This window comes from Entelurus aequoreus, linkage group LG09, assembly GCF_033978785.1.
Source record: "Entelurus aequoreus isolate RoL-2023_Sb linkage group LG09, RoL_Eaeq_v1.1, whole genome shotgun sequence".
Classification (NCBI taxonomy): domain Eukaryota; kingdom Metazoa; phylum Chordata; class Actinopteri; order Syngnathiformes; family Syngnathidae; genus Entelurus; species Entelurus aequoreus.
This window is the reverse complement of record NC_084739.1, coordinates 20163901-20179574: the sequence shown is the minus strand read 5'-3', so window position 1 is coordinate 20179574 and position 15674 is coordinate 20163901. Positions and strand designations below refer to the sequence as shown.

The window sequence follows — 15674 nt, the reverse complement described above, 5'->3', positions numbered from 1 at the left end:
TTACAGTCGTGGTCAAAAGTTTACATACACTTTTAAAGAATATAATGTCATGGCTGTCTTGAATTTCCAATCATGTCTACAACTCTTATTTTTTTGTGATAGAGTGATTGGAGCACATACTTGTTGGTCACAAAAAACATTCATGAAGTTTGGTTCTTTTATGAATTTATTATGGGTCTACTGAACATGTGACCAAATCTGCGGCGTCAAAATTGAGCTATTTGGCCATAATACCCAGCAATATGTTTGTAGGAGAAACGGTGAGGCCTTTAATCCCAGGAACACCATGCCTACCGTCAAACATGGTGGTGGTTGTATTATGCTCTGGGCCTGTTTTGCTGCCAATGAAACTGGTGCTTTACAGAGAGTAAATGGGACAATGAAAAAGGAGGATTACCTCCAAATTCTTCAGGACAACCTAAAATCATCACCTGGAGGTTGGGTCTTGGGCGCAGTTGGGTGTTCCAATGGGACAATGACCCCAAACACATGTCAAAAGTGGTAAAGGGATGCCTAAATCAGGCTAGAATTAAGGTTTTAGAATGGCCTTCCCAAAGTCCTGACTTAAATGTGTGGACAATGCTGAAGAAACAAGTCCAGTCAGAAAACCAACAAATTTAGCTGAACTGCTCCAATTTTGTCAAGAGGAGTGGTCAAAAGTTCAACCAGAAGCTTGTGGATGGCTACCAAAAGCACCTTATTGCAGTGAAACTTTTGACCCAGCAGATTTAGTCACATTTTCAGTAGACTCATAATAAATTCATAAAAGAACCAAACTTCATGAATGTTTTTTGTGACCAACAAGTATGTGCTCCAATCACTGTATCACAAAAAAATAAGAGTTGTAGAAATTATTGGGCGTTGACGTTACTTTCTTTACAAGTGTATGTAAACTTTTGACCACAACTGTATATAATATATTTTGCATGGTAATTGACTAGTTATTTTTTTACTGATGTAGATAATAGGATATTATGTTCTTTCCAAAAGATAGTCGTCTTATATCTAGGGTCACATTATGTCCTGGTCAATATGGAATTGTATTTTTGGTCCACTTCATTATATAACAATAGAGCTCAACCAGCTGTCCAAACTAATCTTGATTGCAGCCAGTTCACTTCAGGTCAGCGGTGCCGGACCTTTAGACCCGCCACCCCCCCGTCACAGGGGAGTACACCTCATGGCTGAGATGAGTAATGCTGCTGCCACCCAGGACCTAAAACATTTAATGAGAGTAATAGAGGCTACACACACCAAGACAGAGTGACAGCATAGATTACGTGCTAAATCTTTGGGATAATGAAGAATCCTGGGACCCTGACTGGGGAAGTAATAAATTCACTCCTGTAAGAAGTGCAATTACCTCTGTCACTGGCTAACTGCGCACCAATGTTGTGTTGCAGAGATGGAGTGATGCATCCCTTGTCATTAATAAGGAAAGAACAATGATGGCATACACTATCAGCCGTGGACTATTTCACAAATTAATTCAAGAAATTGGAGTTGAAAAAAATTGTAAAAAATGGGATACTCCTTTTCATACGCCGTCACCTGCACTTTTACAAATGTGGAAACAAACGACAAGCCTTCAGGGCTTTTATTGAGAAAAAGTAGCGATAAGTGAAAGGAGTGAGAGGGGGAAAAAAAGGCCGATGGCCAGACAGGTTAATTTAAAGATGGTTAAAGTGTCGCACCCCGTCAGACTGATGCATGGAGTGCTGCCGTGTCAGCCTGCTGCACCGGTGGAACAATCCATTTATTTTAAGCACCATTTAAAAGCATGGCACCACACTGAGATATTGTTAATGATACGAACAATTAGCTGTGTAGAAATCATGTCAAAGTAACGCTACATGCTGGGAGTCGGTGGATTGATGTTGCAAGCTGCTGTAAGTAAACTGCTGATCTTTTTTCATTCCAGTTGTAGATGGGTTTTATTGCCTCTGCAATCCTGGTTATGCTGGGCTTCGATGTGACAAAGACACTGATGACTGTGTGAACAGTCTGTGCAGCAGCAACTCAATATGCAAAGACCGCCATCTGGTAAGTAGACAGCTTTTTTTTTTTCTATTTTCCTCTTCTATATGGCAGTATAATGTATAGACTTTAAAAGTCCTTCAAATGGAAATGTGTGCCATAAAATCAGCGCAGTTGGTAATTCTCATCACATATGGACTCAAGTGAAACACATAAGGTATTGCTGATTGCCTTTGATGGCCATCCTGCTTTTACCGTGTAAATATACACTGCTGTTTGTTGACATTATTATTGTGTTTTCAAAAAATGAAAGTCAAATATGGAAGTAACGTGTGTCAGTACCATAAGGATGGTGTGTAGTTGGCAGGCTAAGGGATTTATTCACCATCAGACTGAGGCCCCCTTCTACACTAAGGTTATCCAGGGTAAATCCCACCTAACCATATCCTTGTCCACACACACAATGGTCGTTTAAGACCCCCCTCCCCCAACCGCCTCCGTCCGCCGGCGCAACGCGACCTAGTACGCATGCGCGGAAAATGCGCAGGTCATCGTCACCTCCAGTGTTGCTTTGTGTGCAAATTCTTAAATTTAACTTATCTGTACAATATCCAGTGTTGTGCTATTTCAATTAACTAGAATCCAGTGTGCTGTGGGGTCCTATTGTAGTGAATCACACCTGAGCCATCATAAATTAATCAAATCTTTAATGGACACGTGAAAGTAAACAATGTGATAAAGAACATTTGACATCAATCAATCTAGGGATCTAGATATCCGGTCAGGACATTCCTCACTCTTTTTTGCCTTCACCTTCATTGTCCATTTGTTTTTGGTGACTTTATATACTCTGGACCTAGACGTTGAGTCTGCGACATACATGGCGGACAATAATTGATACAGTCTGCTTTGCCAGTTCAAAAGCATTAACCATTTTGCGTAGTGTTCCCTCGACGGCCAGGTAATACAAAGCACACGCTACCTTTTTTTATCACATACACAGGAGCCTGCATTCTCGTCTCTTTTTCGACAAAGGGACAAAGTTTTTCGGTAAGTAGAATCACAGCTGACCTGGACATTGGAAAGTTCTCTTGCCGTCTGAGAACTGTTGTATCCAAAATAGCTGCAATCGCTTTCTCTTAAGGTATTCATGTGTGATTTCCACAAACGTCTGTACATGTAAAAGAAGGAGAAACACGGGCATGTCTGGTTGACTCGCCTCCATATTTCCAGTGGTTAGCTCCGAGTTACGAAACCGCTATATTATGCGAATATAGTTGTACACGTTGGCTCCAATGACACTAGAATGAGACAGTCAGAGATTACAAAGAGAAACATAGCCAGGACTTGTGATCTCGCCAGAAAGATGTCCAGGCATCGAGTAATTGTCTCTGGCCCCCTGCCTGCGAGAGGCAATGATGAGAGATATAGCAGATTAGTCTCGCTTAACAAGTGGTTGGCTAGCTACTGTAGGACGCAGGGACTAACGTTTATTGATAACTGGCCCTCTTTCTGGGGCAAACCAGGCTTGCTGATGAGAGACGGCCTTCACCCTAACCAGGAAGGCGCCATCATCCTGTCTAGAAACATAGACTACTATTTAAGTCTCACTTGACTGACTACACTAGAGCAAGCCCGGTCACAGGCAATTACAATGTCTGTTAGTCCGGGTGAGGAGTCAGTTAAGCTAGAACTAGCCAGCGCCAGGCTGGATAATCCATGTACGCATAGCAATTCTCTTAGAATAATACACAATTCACATAATGTTTTTTCTGTTGTGTCTGTGTCAGAGGTGGACATGCATTCTACTGAGGTGGCAAATTATGATATGTCCAGTCTATTGCAGCACCAAGCAAACAATCGGAAAATTCCCGTCATATCAATTCCTAGATATGGTCGAAACTATTTAAAGTGCACTACGCATAATAAACGCAACATTGTTAATATTGCCACTACGGATAATCTTAACAAAAACTCGTCAAAACAGCCCAATACCTATAATATGGGCTTTTTAAACATAAGATCATTGTCTCCCAAGGCGTTATTGGTTAATGAGGTCATTAGAGACAACAATCTTAACGTCATTGGTCTTAGCGAAACCTGGCTCAAACCGGACGAATTTTTTGCGCTCAATGAGGCATCTCCTCCTAACTATACGAATGCGCATGTTGCCCGCCCTCTTAAAAGGGGAGGGGGTGTCGCACTAATATACAATGAAAATTTCAACCTTACCCCTAACCTAAATAATAAATATAAATCGTTTGAGGTGCTTACTATGAGGTCCGTCACACCGCTACCTCTCGACCTGGCTGTTATCTACCGCCCCCCTGGGCCCTATTCGGACTTTATCAGTGAATTCTCAGAGTTCGTTGCTGATCTAGTGACGCACGCCGACAATATAATCATAATGGGGGACTTTAATATCCATATGAATACCCCATCGGACCCTCAGTGCGTGGCGCTCCAAACCATAATTGATAGCTGTGGTCTTACACAAATAATACATGAACCCACGCATCGCAACGGTAATACAATAGATCTAGTGCTTGTCAGGGGTGTCACCACCTCCAAAGTTATGATACTTCCATATACTAAAGTAATGTCCGATCATTACCTTATAAAATTTGAAGTTTTGACTCTTTGTCAACAAGCTAATAATAATAATAACTGCTATAGCGGCCGCAACATTAATGCTGCCACAACGATGACTCTTGCTGACCTACTGCCTTCGGTAATAGCACCATTCCCAAATTATGTCGGCTCTATTGATAAACTCACTAACAACTTTGACGATGCCTTGCGCGAAATTATTGATAGTATAGCACCGCTAAAGCAAAAAAGGGCCCCTAAAAGGCGCACCCCATGGTTTACAGAAGAAATTAGAGCTCATAAATTATCATGTAGAAAACTGGAACGCAAATGGCGCGCGACTAAACTTGAGGTTTTCCATCAAGCATGGAGTGATAGTTTAATAACTTATAAACGCATGCTTACCTTAGCTAAAGCTAAATACTACTCAAATCTCATCCGCCTCAACAAAAACGATCCTAAATTTCTGTTTAGTACAGTAGCATCGCTAACCCAACAAGGGACTCCTCCCAGTAGCTCCACCCACTCGGCAGATGATTTTATGAATTTCTTTAATAAGAAAATTGAACTCATTAGAAAGGAGATTAAAGACAACGCATCCCAGCTACAACTGGGTTCTATTAACACAAATACGACTGTATATACGACGGACACTGCCCTCCAAAATAGTCTCTCTATTTTTGATGAAATAACATTAGAGGAATTATTACAGCGTGTAAGTGGGATAAAACAAACAACATGTTTACTTGACCCACTTCCTGGGAAACTTATCAAGGAACTGTTTGTATTATTAGGTCCATCAGTGTTAAATATTATAAACTTATCACTTTCCTCCGGCACTGTTCCCCTAGCATTCAAAAAAGCGGTTATTCATCCTCTGCTCAAAAGACCTAACCTCGATCCTGACCTCATGGTAAACTACCGACCGGTCTCCCACCTTCCGTTTATTTCCAAAATTCTCGAAAAAACTGTTGCACAGCAGCTAAATGAACACTTAGTGACTAACAATCTCTGTGAACCTTTTCAATCCGGTTTCAGGGCAAATCACTCTACGGAGACAGCCCTCGCAAAAATGACTAATGATCTATTGCTAACGATGGATTCTGATGCGTCATCTATGTTGCTGCTTCTTGATCTTAGCGCCGCTTTCGATACCGTCGATCATAATATTTTATTAGAGCGTATCAAAACACGTATTGGTATGTCAGACTTAGCCTTGTCTTGGTTTAACTCTTATCTTACTGACAGGATGCAGTGCGTCTCCCATAACAATGTGACCTCGGACTATGTCAAGGTAACGTGCGGAGTTCCCCAGGGTTCGGTTCTTGGCCCTGCACTCTTTAGTATTTACATGCTGCCGCTGGGTGACATCATACGCAAGTACGGTGTTAGCTTTCACTGTTATGCTGATGACACTCAACTCTACATGCCCCTAAAGCTGACCAACACGCCGGACTGTAGTCAGCTGGAGGCGTGTCTTAATGAAATTAAACAATGGATGTCCGCTAACTTTTTGCAACTCAACGCTAAGAAAACGGAAATGCTGATTATCGGTCCTGCTAGACACCAACATCTATTTAATAATACCACCTTAACATTTGACAACCAAACAATTAAACAAGGAGACTCGGTAAAGAATCTGGGTATTATCTTCGACCCAACTCTCTCGTTTGAGTCACACATTAAGAGTGTTACTAAAACGGCCTTCTTTCATCTCCGTAATATCGCTAAAATTCGTTCCATCTTGTCCACTAGCGACGCTGAGATCATTATTCATGCGTTCGTTACGTCTCGTCTCGATTACTGTAACGTATTATTTTCGGGCCTCCCTATGTCTAGCATTAAAAGATTACAGTTGGTACAAAATGCGGCTGCAAGGCTTTTGACAAAAACAAGAAAGTTTGATCATATTACGCCTATACTGGCTCACTTGCACTGGCTTCCTGTGCACTTAAGATGCGACTTTAAGGTTTTACTACTTACGTATAAAATATTACACGGTTTAGCTCCAGCCTATCTCGCCGATTGTATTGTACCATATGTCCCGACAAGAAATCTGCGTTCAAAGAACTCCGGCTTATTAGTGATTCCCAGAGCCAAAAAAAAGTCTGCGGGCTATAGAGCGTTTTCTATTCGGGCTCCAGTACTCTGGAATGCCCTCCCGGTAACAGTTAGAGATGCTACCTCAGTAGAAGCATTTAAGTCCCATCTTAAAACTCATTTGTATAATCTAGCCTTTAAATAGACCCCCCCTTTTTTAGACCAGTTGATCTGCCGTTTCTTTTCTTCTCTCCTCTTCTCCCCTGTCCCTTGCGAGGGGGAGTCGCATAGGTCCGGTGGCCATGGATGAAGTGCTGGCTGTCCAGAGCCGGGACCCCGGGTGGACCACTAGCCTGTGCATCGGTTGGGGACATCTCTGCGCTGCTGACCCGTCTCCGCTCGGGATGGTTTCCTGTTGGCCCCGCTGTGGACTGGACTCCCGCTGATGTGTTGGATCCACTGTGGACTGGACTTTCACAATGTTATGTCAGACCCACTCGACATCCGTTGCTTTCGGTCTCCCCTAGAGGGGGGGGGGTTACCCACATATGCGGTCCTCTCCAAGGTTTCTCATAGTCATTCACCGACGTCCCACTGGGGTGAGTTTTTCCTTGCCCGTATGTGGGCTCTGTACCGAGGATGTCGTTGTGGCTTGTACAGCCCTTTGAGACACTTGTGATTTAGGGCTATATAAATAAACATTGATTGATTGATTGATTGATATATTATGAAGCTGGCTGTGGCGCGTTCTTTCTGACGTCACTTCCTGTGTGGGGCGCGGTCTTTCTGGCATCACTTCCTCTCCGAACTCAGTTTGTAAACGATCAATGAGTCCATTCAAAGCTAAGAGCCGGAGATTCAAGAAATAGACAGCACACTTACCCTTTTATCCAAGGAGGGGAACCTTAAACGATGACTTAGTGTGGCTGACACGGGGCTTAGGCTAAATAATTTGTTTAATTAGTTATCCGGCTTAATGTAAACAGGGTCTAAGAGTCCGTGTGCTACCTATAGAAATATCAGATGAACAAGGAATGTCCGATAAGTTGCATGTAACTTCAGAATGTGTTGGAATTCATGTCACCCTCGATGAACAGTGGCGCCACAGTGCCAGCAGCATGACCATGACGCTACTTCCACCATTCCACATCACTTGGTTGTCTCGCTATTTAGACAATAATGACCGTGTGTTAAAATATGTTCAGTGGACTCCTCTAAACGGTGGTTCTCAAACATGTCTATGAATGTTCTCATTCATCCAGGTCATTGTAATTTCAGGGCATTCAATTGATCACAACTGGACTGTTTGGTTACCAAACAGTCCAGTTGCGATGGTTCTCAAAACGTTTTTCACCAAGGACCAGCTCAGAAAAAACTTGGCTGTGTAGCATAGTACACGTAAGTATTTATTGAAAACAATGCAGAGGTTTTATTGAACAAGTGTGTTTAATATTTGTGGCCACTGTAACACGGTTTGAACAGTAACAATGTTTGAATGTAGGAAAATAAAACACTGTACTTTAATCAAGTGATTCTTTGGCGTACCACTGTAGAATGATCGAGGCCGAGTATCAGTTTTTTCTATACAGGTTTAGTATAGGCTGTTTTCATTAACTCCCTCCCAGCGCTGTAACAACACGCAAGAGCAGAGTCGCGTTTTGTCTGGCGTAAAGCAGTTCTCCTGCCGTAAACATAACAATGTTGTGACACTCTTAAACATGCAATACTGCCATCTACATGCATATGTGACATCTCCCTCCTTTCCAAGTTATCTCAAATAACTCGAAAGTGTATCTAAACAGGTAATAAAAGCTCTACCGAAATGAACAATATCACAAATGTGATGCCACATCATTTTGTAAGTGAGCTACGTGTTATTTTAAATTTAAATCTCCTGTAAACACAGGTCTAAATTACAAATTAACCTAAAGAGTACTTTATTTGTCAAAATAACCTAGGAGGCAATTACTATTATCAACGATTTCAGAAGCTACATAACTCTATACACAAATATTCTATAAACATGACTCAATATGCAATTTTCTAACTGAACATATAGTTGTATCATCTCTTTTCCCTTATTTTTTTTTAAATTACTCCCTAAAGGCCACAATTGTTTTTTGTTTTTTTTCTGTATGTCACCCAAATGTCCAATGTGAAACACCCAAAACGCACTTTTCTCTGCAAGTCCCACCTAGCAGCTTGCTTACTAACACGGCTAGACCTGGTCAAAAAATATCCTGGTGTTTGTGTAGGGGTCGTCAGTTCACTTGGATTTGGGCAAATATTCTTTGGAACGATAGCACACAGTGGTTGAGATATAATCCCACCACTCTCAGTGGTGTGCACAGGTGGGGTAGTCTTTTTAGGTTGAGTTGGCTCTGCCCGAAGGTGAAGTATGTTCCGCCGCAGCACTGCTCTTCCCTGTGTGTTGACAATATAAGTCCTTGGAGTAATATATTATTTTGAGACAACTGTTGGCGTCTTCCAAGATGTTCATGGTCAAGCTTGACATAGGCAATGTCTCCCGGCCGTAGAGGGACGGCGTGGCGAAGTTGGTAGAGTGGCCGTGCCAGCAATCGGAGGGTTGCTGGTTACTGGGGTTCAATCCCCACCTTCTACCATCCTAGTCACGTCCGTTGTGTCCTTGGGCAAGACACTTCACCCTTTGCCTCTGATGGCTGTTGGTTAGCGCCTTGCATGGCAGCTCCCGCCATCAGTGTGTGAATGTGTGTGTGAATGGGTAAATGTGGAAATACTGTCAAAGCGCTTTGAGTACCTTGAAGGTAGAAAAGCGCTATACAAGTACAACCCATTTATCATTATTTAGAGTAGGAAGACATCTGCCACCATAACGGTGGTTGAAATAGAAGGCTTGTTTAATATTCTCATTAGCAAACTTTTGCATGACAGTCTTTCTGTTGGGCCATTTAGGTTGCAGATTTGTCTCATGCGTAGGGAGAGTCGTTCAGATCGTCCTCCTCCTTAGCAGTTCTGATGGGCTAACTCCTGTGATAGTACAGAAAGTTGAATGATAGCACGTAAGGGTTATCAGTTGATCTTCCTGCCGGAGGATTCTCTTCGCGGTCTGCTTTGCTCATGTTGCATGACCGTTTCCTTGAGGGTGGTGAGGACTCGACATAATGTGTCTGAAATCTAGCTGTCGTGCCATCTTCTAGAATTCCGCACTTGAGAATTGAGGTTCGTTGTCACCTCATCCGGGATCCCAAACCTAGCAAAGGTTGTTTTGAGTGTCCGAACAACCTGAGCACTGGTCGTTGGCAGGATTTCTAGGTACCATGAATAGTAATCAGATATCACAAGATCATTGTGTTTGTTGTGTTTACAGAGGTCAAAGACAATTTGTTTTGATAGACGAACCGGCAGGGGTGTGGAGATGAGTGGCTCCTTCTGCTTAGCCCGCTTCTGCTCCTGATTGGTCCTGCATGACTCTACAATGTTCTTAAGTCCTGGAAAGACACCTGGCCACCAAACTGATGTCTTGGCTTTGTGAGCCCTTAAAGTCCATCGTGTATTTTCTGCAAAATGTCTGCTCTTAATGACATTGAAATAACATCCCTGTTTCCTCGTGTGAACAACACATCAGCTTCTTTTTTTTCAATTTCACAAAGTATTTGGCACACGGTGGGACGTTGCCGATGTATTCTGGCCATCCTGACCTGATAAGTTTGATGACAGCCTGTACTGCAGCTGACTGTCGGCCGTTCTGATGCTCTCCATTCTGGTTTGAGATGGTGGGATGCCCTGCATCACTGTGGCTATGTAGCAGCCACGTCATGCTGAATGTCAGTCTCTCATTTTGTGTGTGTTTGTGGGCTAAGAGACAGGGCGTCAGCAACTACAAGAGTTTTTCCTGGCACATATTCTGCTGCTGGGTTGTACCTCAAAAGTATCATCAGTAAGCGCTGACATCTCAAAGGAACATTGTCCAGACTTCTGTTGTGGACAAGCAGTACTAGTGGTTTGTGATTGGTTTCAAGCCTGACTTGATCCAAGCCGCAGAGATACTTGTCGAATTTCTCACAGGCCCATACGCCAGCCAGACACGCTTTCTCAATCTGGGCGTAATGTGTTTTGGCTTCGGTTAGACGCCTGGAGCAGTAGGCCACTGGCATTCACTCCTCTCCATTGAGCTGAAGGAGTACACCCCCAGATTGTAGCTGCTGGCATTGGCGGACCAAGCTGTGGGCTTAGCAACATTGTATAAGGAAAGAACCGGTGCTGTGGTCACCATCTCCTTAATGATCTCAGAGGTTTACTGCTCTTTGTGGCTCCAGGTCCAGATGTTCTTGTTTTTCAAAAGCTCATATAGTGGTGGACCTATTGTAGATAGGCTGGAAACTTACCATCCATCAATCCATTTTCTACCGCTTATCCTGTTCGGGGTCGCGTGGGGTGCTGGAAACGTACCTTCCAAGGTATTTCACGATGCCCAGGACTCTTTTTAGCTCCTGGACATTTGCTGGTGGGGTCAGCAGTCAAATAGCCTCAAGTTTGTCAGAGTTGGGTCTGACCCCTGACTGATCGATGAGATGTCCCAAAAAATGTAGTTAGCTTTGAATGATTGAGAATTTCTCTTTATTTAGCTTTAGGCCTGCTGACTCAACCTTTTCAAGTCTGATGTTGCGCTGTTCCATTGAGATCCCATAGACACATGTCGTCAATGAAAACTTCAAAAGCTTGCCCTTACATTGTCTCCAGAATTTTCCGCTGGAAGATTTCCGATGCGCTGGTAATCCCGAAAGGTAGTCTCTTGAAACAGTAACTGCCAAAGAGTGTAATGAAAGTTGCTAGCTTGCACCTGTCTGAGTGCAGCAGGATCTGCAATTGCCCACTCGCAGCATCAAGCGGGGAGAACACAGTTGCTCCACTCAGCTTGGCCCAATGTCCAATTCCATGAGCGACCGGGGGGAGGGCAGCCCCACATCTGTGGTCCCCTCCAAAGTTTCTCATTGTATCCCATTGGGTGGAGTTTTTTCTTGCCCTGATGTGGGATCTGAGCCAAGGATGTCGTTGTGGCTTGTGCAGCCCTTTGAAACACTTGTGATTTAGGGCTATATAAATAAACTTTGATTGATTTATTGATTGATTTGCATTGCCAGTGGCCGTCGAGTGGATCTAGTTAATAGTGTTAGAGTCCAGTCCATGGTGGGGCCAGCATGGGATCATCTTGAGTGGAGACAAGTCAGCAGCGCAGAGACGTCCCCAACGGATGCACAGATGAGTGGTCCACCCCGGGTCCCGACTTTGAACAGCTTCTGCTTCATCTGTGGTCACCTAATAACCTCTCCACGCAGGAGAAGCTTCTACTGAGGTAGCATCTCTAACTGTTACCAGGAGGGCATTCCAGAGTACTGGAGCCCGAATACAAAACACTCTATAGTCCGCAGACTTTTTTTGGGCTCTAGGAATCCCTAATAAGCCGGAGTTCTTTAAACGTAGATTTCTTTAGTATATCAGTATGTGGAATTCAATTATGGAATGGATTAAGCAAAGAAATCAAACAACGTACTAATATGATCCACTTCAAGAAACTCTTCAAACTTAAAGTGTTTACAAAGTACAAAAAAGAACAACCATGATAAACATTCTGAATTTATTTAATCCATCCATTCGAATGAATGAATGAATGAATGATCTTTATTGTCATTGTGCATGTACAGGTACAGGTCCAACGAAATTTAGATTGCTTCCCTGAGGTGCTTTGCATTTTTTTTTTAAAGAAGAAACCACACAATATACAAAAACAACACAATATACACAATATGCAATATACAATGTGGCCTAAGACCACTCTAGGAGGCAATGTAAAAGAAAACGAGACAGTAAAACGTATAAAGTGACTAGAGAGGAGTAATGCTGAATCCCAGTGTGCTAAGGGGGTGGGAGTCAGCATTTCCTACCTCCTATGCTGTGCAGGCTTTTTATTGTGGATTAATTGTGTGAATAAATATGATAAATATTGTCCAGTTGGCATGTAATCGCTGATTGCACAGTCTCGGATCGTGATTGACCGGTGGCTTCCTCATGTTGCACGTGAGGGAGTTTTTATTTTTTGTTTTTTTTACAATTTAGCTGCGTTTAGTGCAGTTATGGCCCGGGGGTAGAAACTGTTCCTGAGTCTATTTGTGCGGTTTCGCATGGTTCTGAAACGTCTGCTGGAAGGCAGCCGATCGAAGTGGCTGTTGCCGGGGTGGGATGGGTCCTTGAGTATGTTGGCTGCCTTCTTCAGGCAGCGGGAGTTATACAGTTCTTCCAGGGAGGGGAGGGGGCACCCGATGATTTTTTGGGCCGAGTTGACGACCCTCTGGAGAGATTTCCTCTCTGCTGCTGTGCAGCTGCAGAACCATACGCAGATACAGTATGTGAGGATGCTCTCCACAGAACAGCGGTAGAAGGACACCAGCAGATCCTGTCTCAGGTGGAGATTCCTGAGTACTCTCAAGAAGTAGAGCCTCTGCTGTGCCCTCTTGACGATGGCCGTGGTGTTGGTCCTCCAGGACAGGTCCTCATCCAGGTGAACTCCCAGGAAGCGTAGGGATGAGACTCTTTCCACACAGCCCCCGTCGATGTACAGGGGCTGTATGGTAGTTTTTCTCCTCCTGCTGTCCAAGATCACTTCCTGGGTCTTGAGCTGGTTCAACTTCAGGTTGTTCACCCTGCTCAACACTGCCAGCTGCTCCACCTCGTCCCGGTATGCCATCTCGTCGACCCCAGAGATGCAGCCCACCACCGTTGTGTCATCGGCAAACTTTATGATGTGATTGCCGGGGTGGGTGGCTGTGAAGTCGTGGGTGTAGAGTGAGTAGAGCAGGGGGCTCAGCACGCAGCCCTGAGGTGAGCCGGTGCTGAGGCTGAGGGCTGTGGAGGTGTGGGTACCCATCCTCACCCTCTGATGGCGGTCAGTCAGGAAGTCTTTAATCCAGAGACAGGTGGGGTTGGATATTCCGAGGTCTGCTAGCTTGGTCATCAGTCTGTCAGGTAAAATGGTATTAAATGCAGAGCTGAAGTCTACAAAGAGCAGCCGTACATAGCTCCCCCCCCCCCTCCATGTGGGACATGGCGGAGTGGAGAGCTGTAGCGATGGCGTCCTCCGTAGACCTGTTGGGTCGGTAGGCAAACTGATGGGGGTCCAATGCGGGCGGTAGGGATGAGAGGATGTGGGTCCGGACCAGTTTCTCGAAACACTTCATTGTGATGGAAGTGAGTGCCACTGGCCGGTAGTCGTTCAGACAGCTGACAGTGTTTTTCTTTTTGGGGACCGGGATGATGGTGGAGGTTTTCAGGCAGGATGGGACGGTGGCCTGGGACAGGGACCGGTTGAAGATGTCGGTGAGGACACCAGCCAGCTGATCAGCGCAGTCTCTCAGCACCCGTCCGGAGACGCCGTCCGGTCCCGCAGCCTTCCTCGGGTTCACGGCTTTCAGTGTGCGTCTGACCTCGTGTTCCGTCACTGAAAGGGTGAGGCTGCTGTGGTCTGCCGAGTGAGGTGTGACTGCTGATTGAGGTGTGGCTGTTGGGTGAGGTGTTGCTACTGAGTGAAGTGTGACTGCTTCCGATGGTGTTACCTCAAAGCGGGCGTAGAAGGAGTTCAGCTCCTCAGCCGGGGGTCTCCCCTGCCGGCCGGGAGGTTGCTGGGCCTGTAGTTGGTCATGTGCTGGACCCCCTGCCATACCCTCCTGGAGTCGTTGCTTTGGAAGCAGTCCTCAATCTTCGTTTTGTAGTCCTCCTTAGCCTCCCTGATACCACGCTTCAGGCTGGCTCTGGCAGTGCTGTAGAGCTCCCCGTCGCCAGATCTGAACGCGGTGTCCCTCTCCCTCAGCAGCCTCTGCACCTCTCTCGTCATCCATGGCTTTGTGTTGGAATAGACTCGGACGTGCTTATCCACAGTAACAGAGTCTGTGCAGTGTTTTATGTAGCCCAGTACTCCTGATGTGTATTTCTCCAGGTCCTCGTCTACAAAGACCTCCCACGCAGTGGTGTCAAAGCAGTCTTGTAGCTTTTCAGTGGCACCTTCAGGCCAGGTTTTGATGGACTTTGTTGTGGTGGGAGCACTTATCCGGGTGGGGGTGTATGCTGGGATGAGTAGCAGGGATGTGTGGTCTGACTGGCCCATGTGTGCTAAAGGTTTAGCTCTGTAGCCCAGTTTAATATTTGAGTAAACCTTGTCTAGTGTGTTTTTGCCTCTTGTGGTACATGCTGGTGTAGTTTGGGGAGCACTACCTTCAGATTAGCATGGTTAAAGTCTCCTGCGATGATATGGGCAGCCTCCGGATACATGCTTTGTTGCTGGTTGATTGTATCATGCAGCTGACCTAGCGCCGTGCTAGGTCAGCTAGGTCATTCATTTTCTAGATAATCTTACTCATCTCACCATATGAAATATAATTTACTTCACAAATTATTAATTATGTATTTATCTATTTCTTTTTTATTGTTATTACTTACGGAGTATATTTTGAATAAATTGAGAACAGGAAGTGAACAAAAAGTTTTAGCAACTGCTATGTAAAGGAAAAGGGGTAGGATTAAATAAGATCTGCTTCTTCCTACTCCTTTTCGAACATGTTGAATAGAGAAACTGGAGATTGTGATGTATCATGTTGTATGCATGCATGTTCGAAATAAACTAAAACTCAACTGAAGTCAATCTCAATTCAACTCTTGCCGAGACATATGGTACATTACAATCAGCTAGCTAGGATGGAGCTAGACCGTTAAGTATTGTATACGTAAGTAGTAAAACCTTAAAGTTGCATCTTAAGTGCACAGGAAGCCAGTGCAGGTGAGCCAGTATAGACGTAGCATGATCAAACTTTCTTGTTCTTGTCAAGAGTCTAGCAGCCGCATTTTGTACCAACTGTAATCTTTTAATGCTAGACATAGGGAGACCCGAAAAATAACACGTTACAGTAATCGAGACGAGACGTAACAAACACATGGATAATGATCTCAGCGTCACTGGTGGACAAAATGGAACACATTTTAGTGATGTTATGGAGATGAAAGAAAGCTGTACATAAAAAAATGCATTTTTTTCACATCTT

The 15674-nt window shown here is 44.4% G+C and overlaps 1 protein-coding gene across 1 annotated transcript in view; it reads left to right on the top strand.

The window, feature by feature from the left end:
• eys (eyes shut homolog) overlaps window positions 1-15674 on the top strand; it is a 635999-nt gene that overhangs the window by 234875 nt on the left and 385450 nt on the right. The window contains exon 22 of the mRNA XM_062058295.1: window positions 1922-2043. Coding sequence (XP_061914279.1) covers window positions 1922-2043 — 122 coding nt within the window. The remainder of the gene's footprint in view (window positions 1-1921; window positions 2044-15674) is intronic.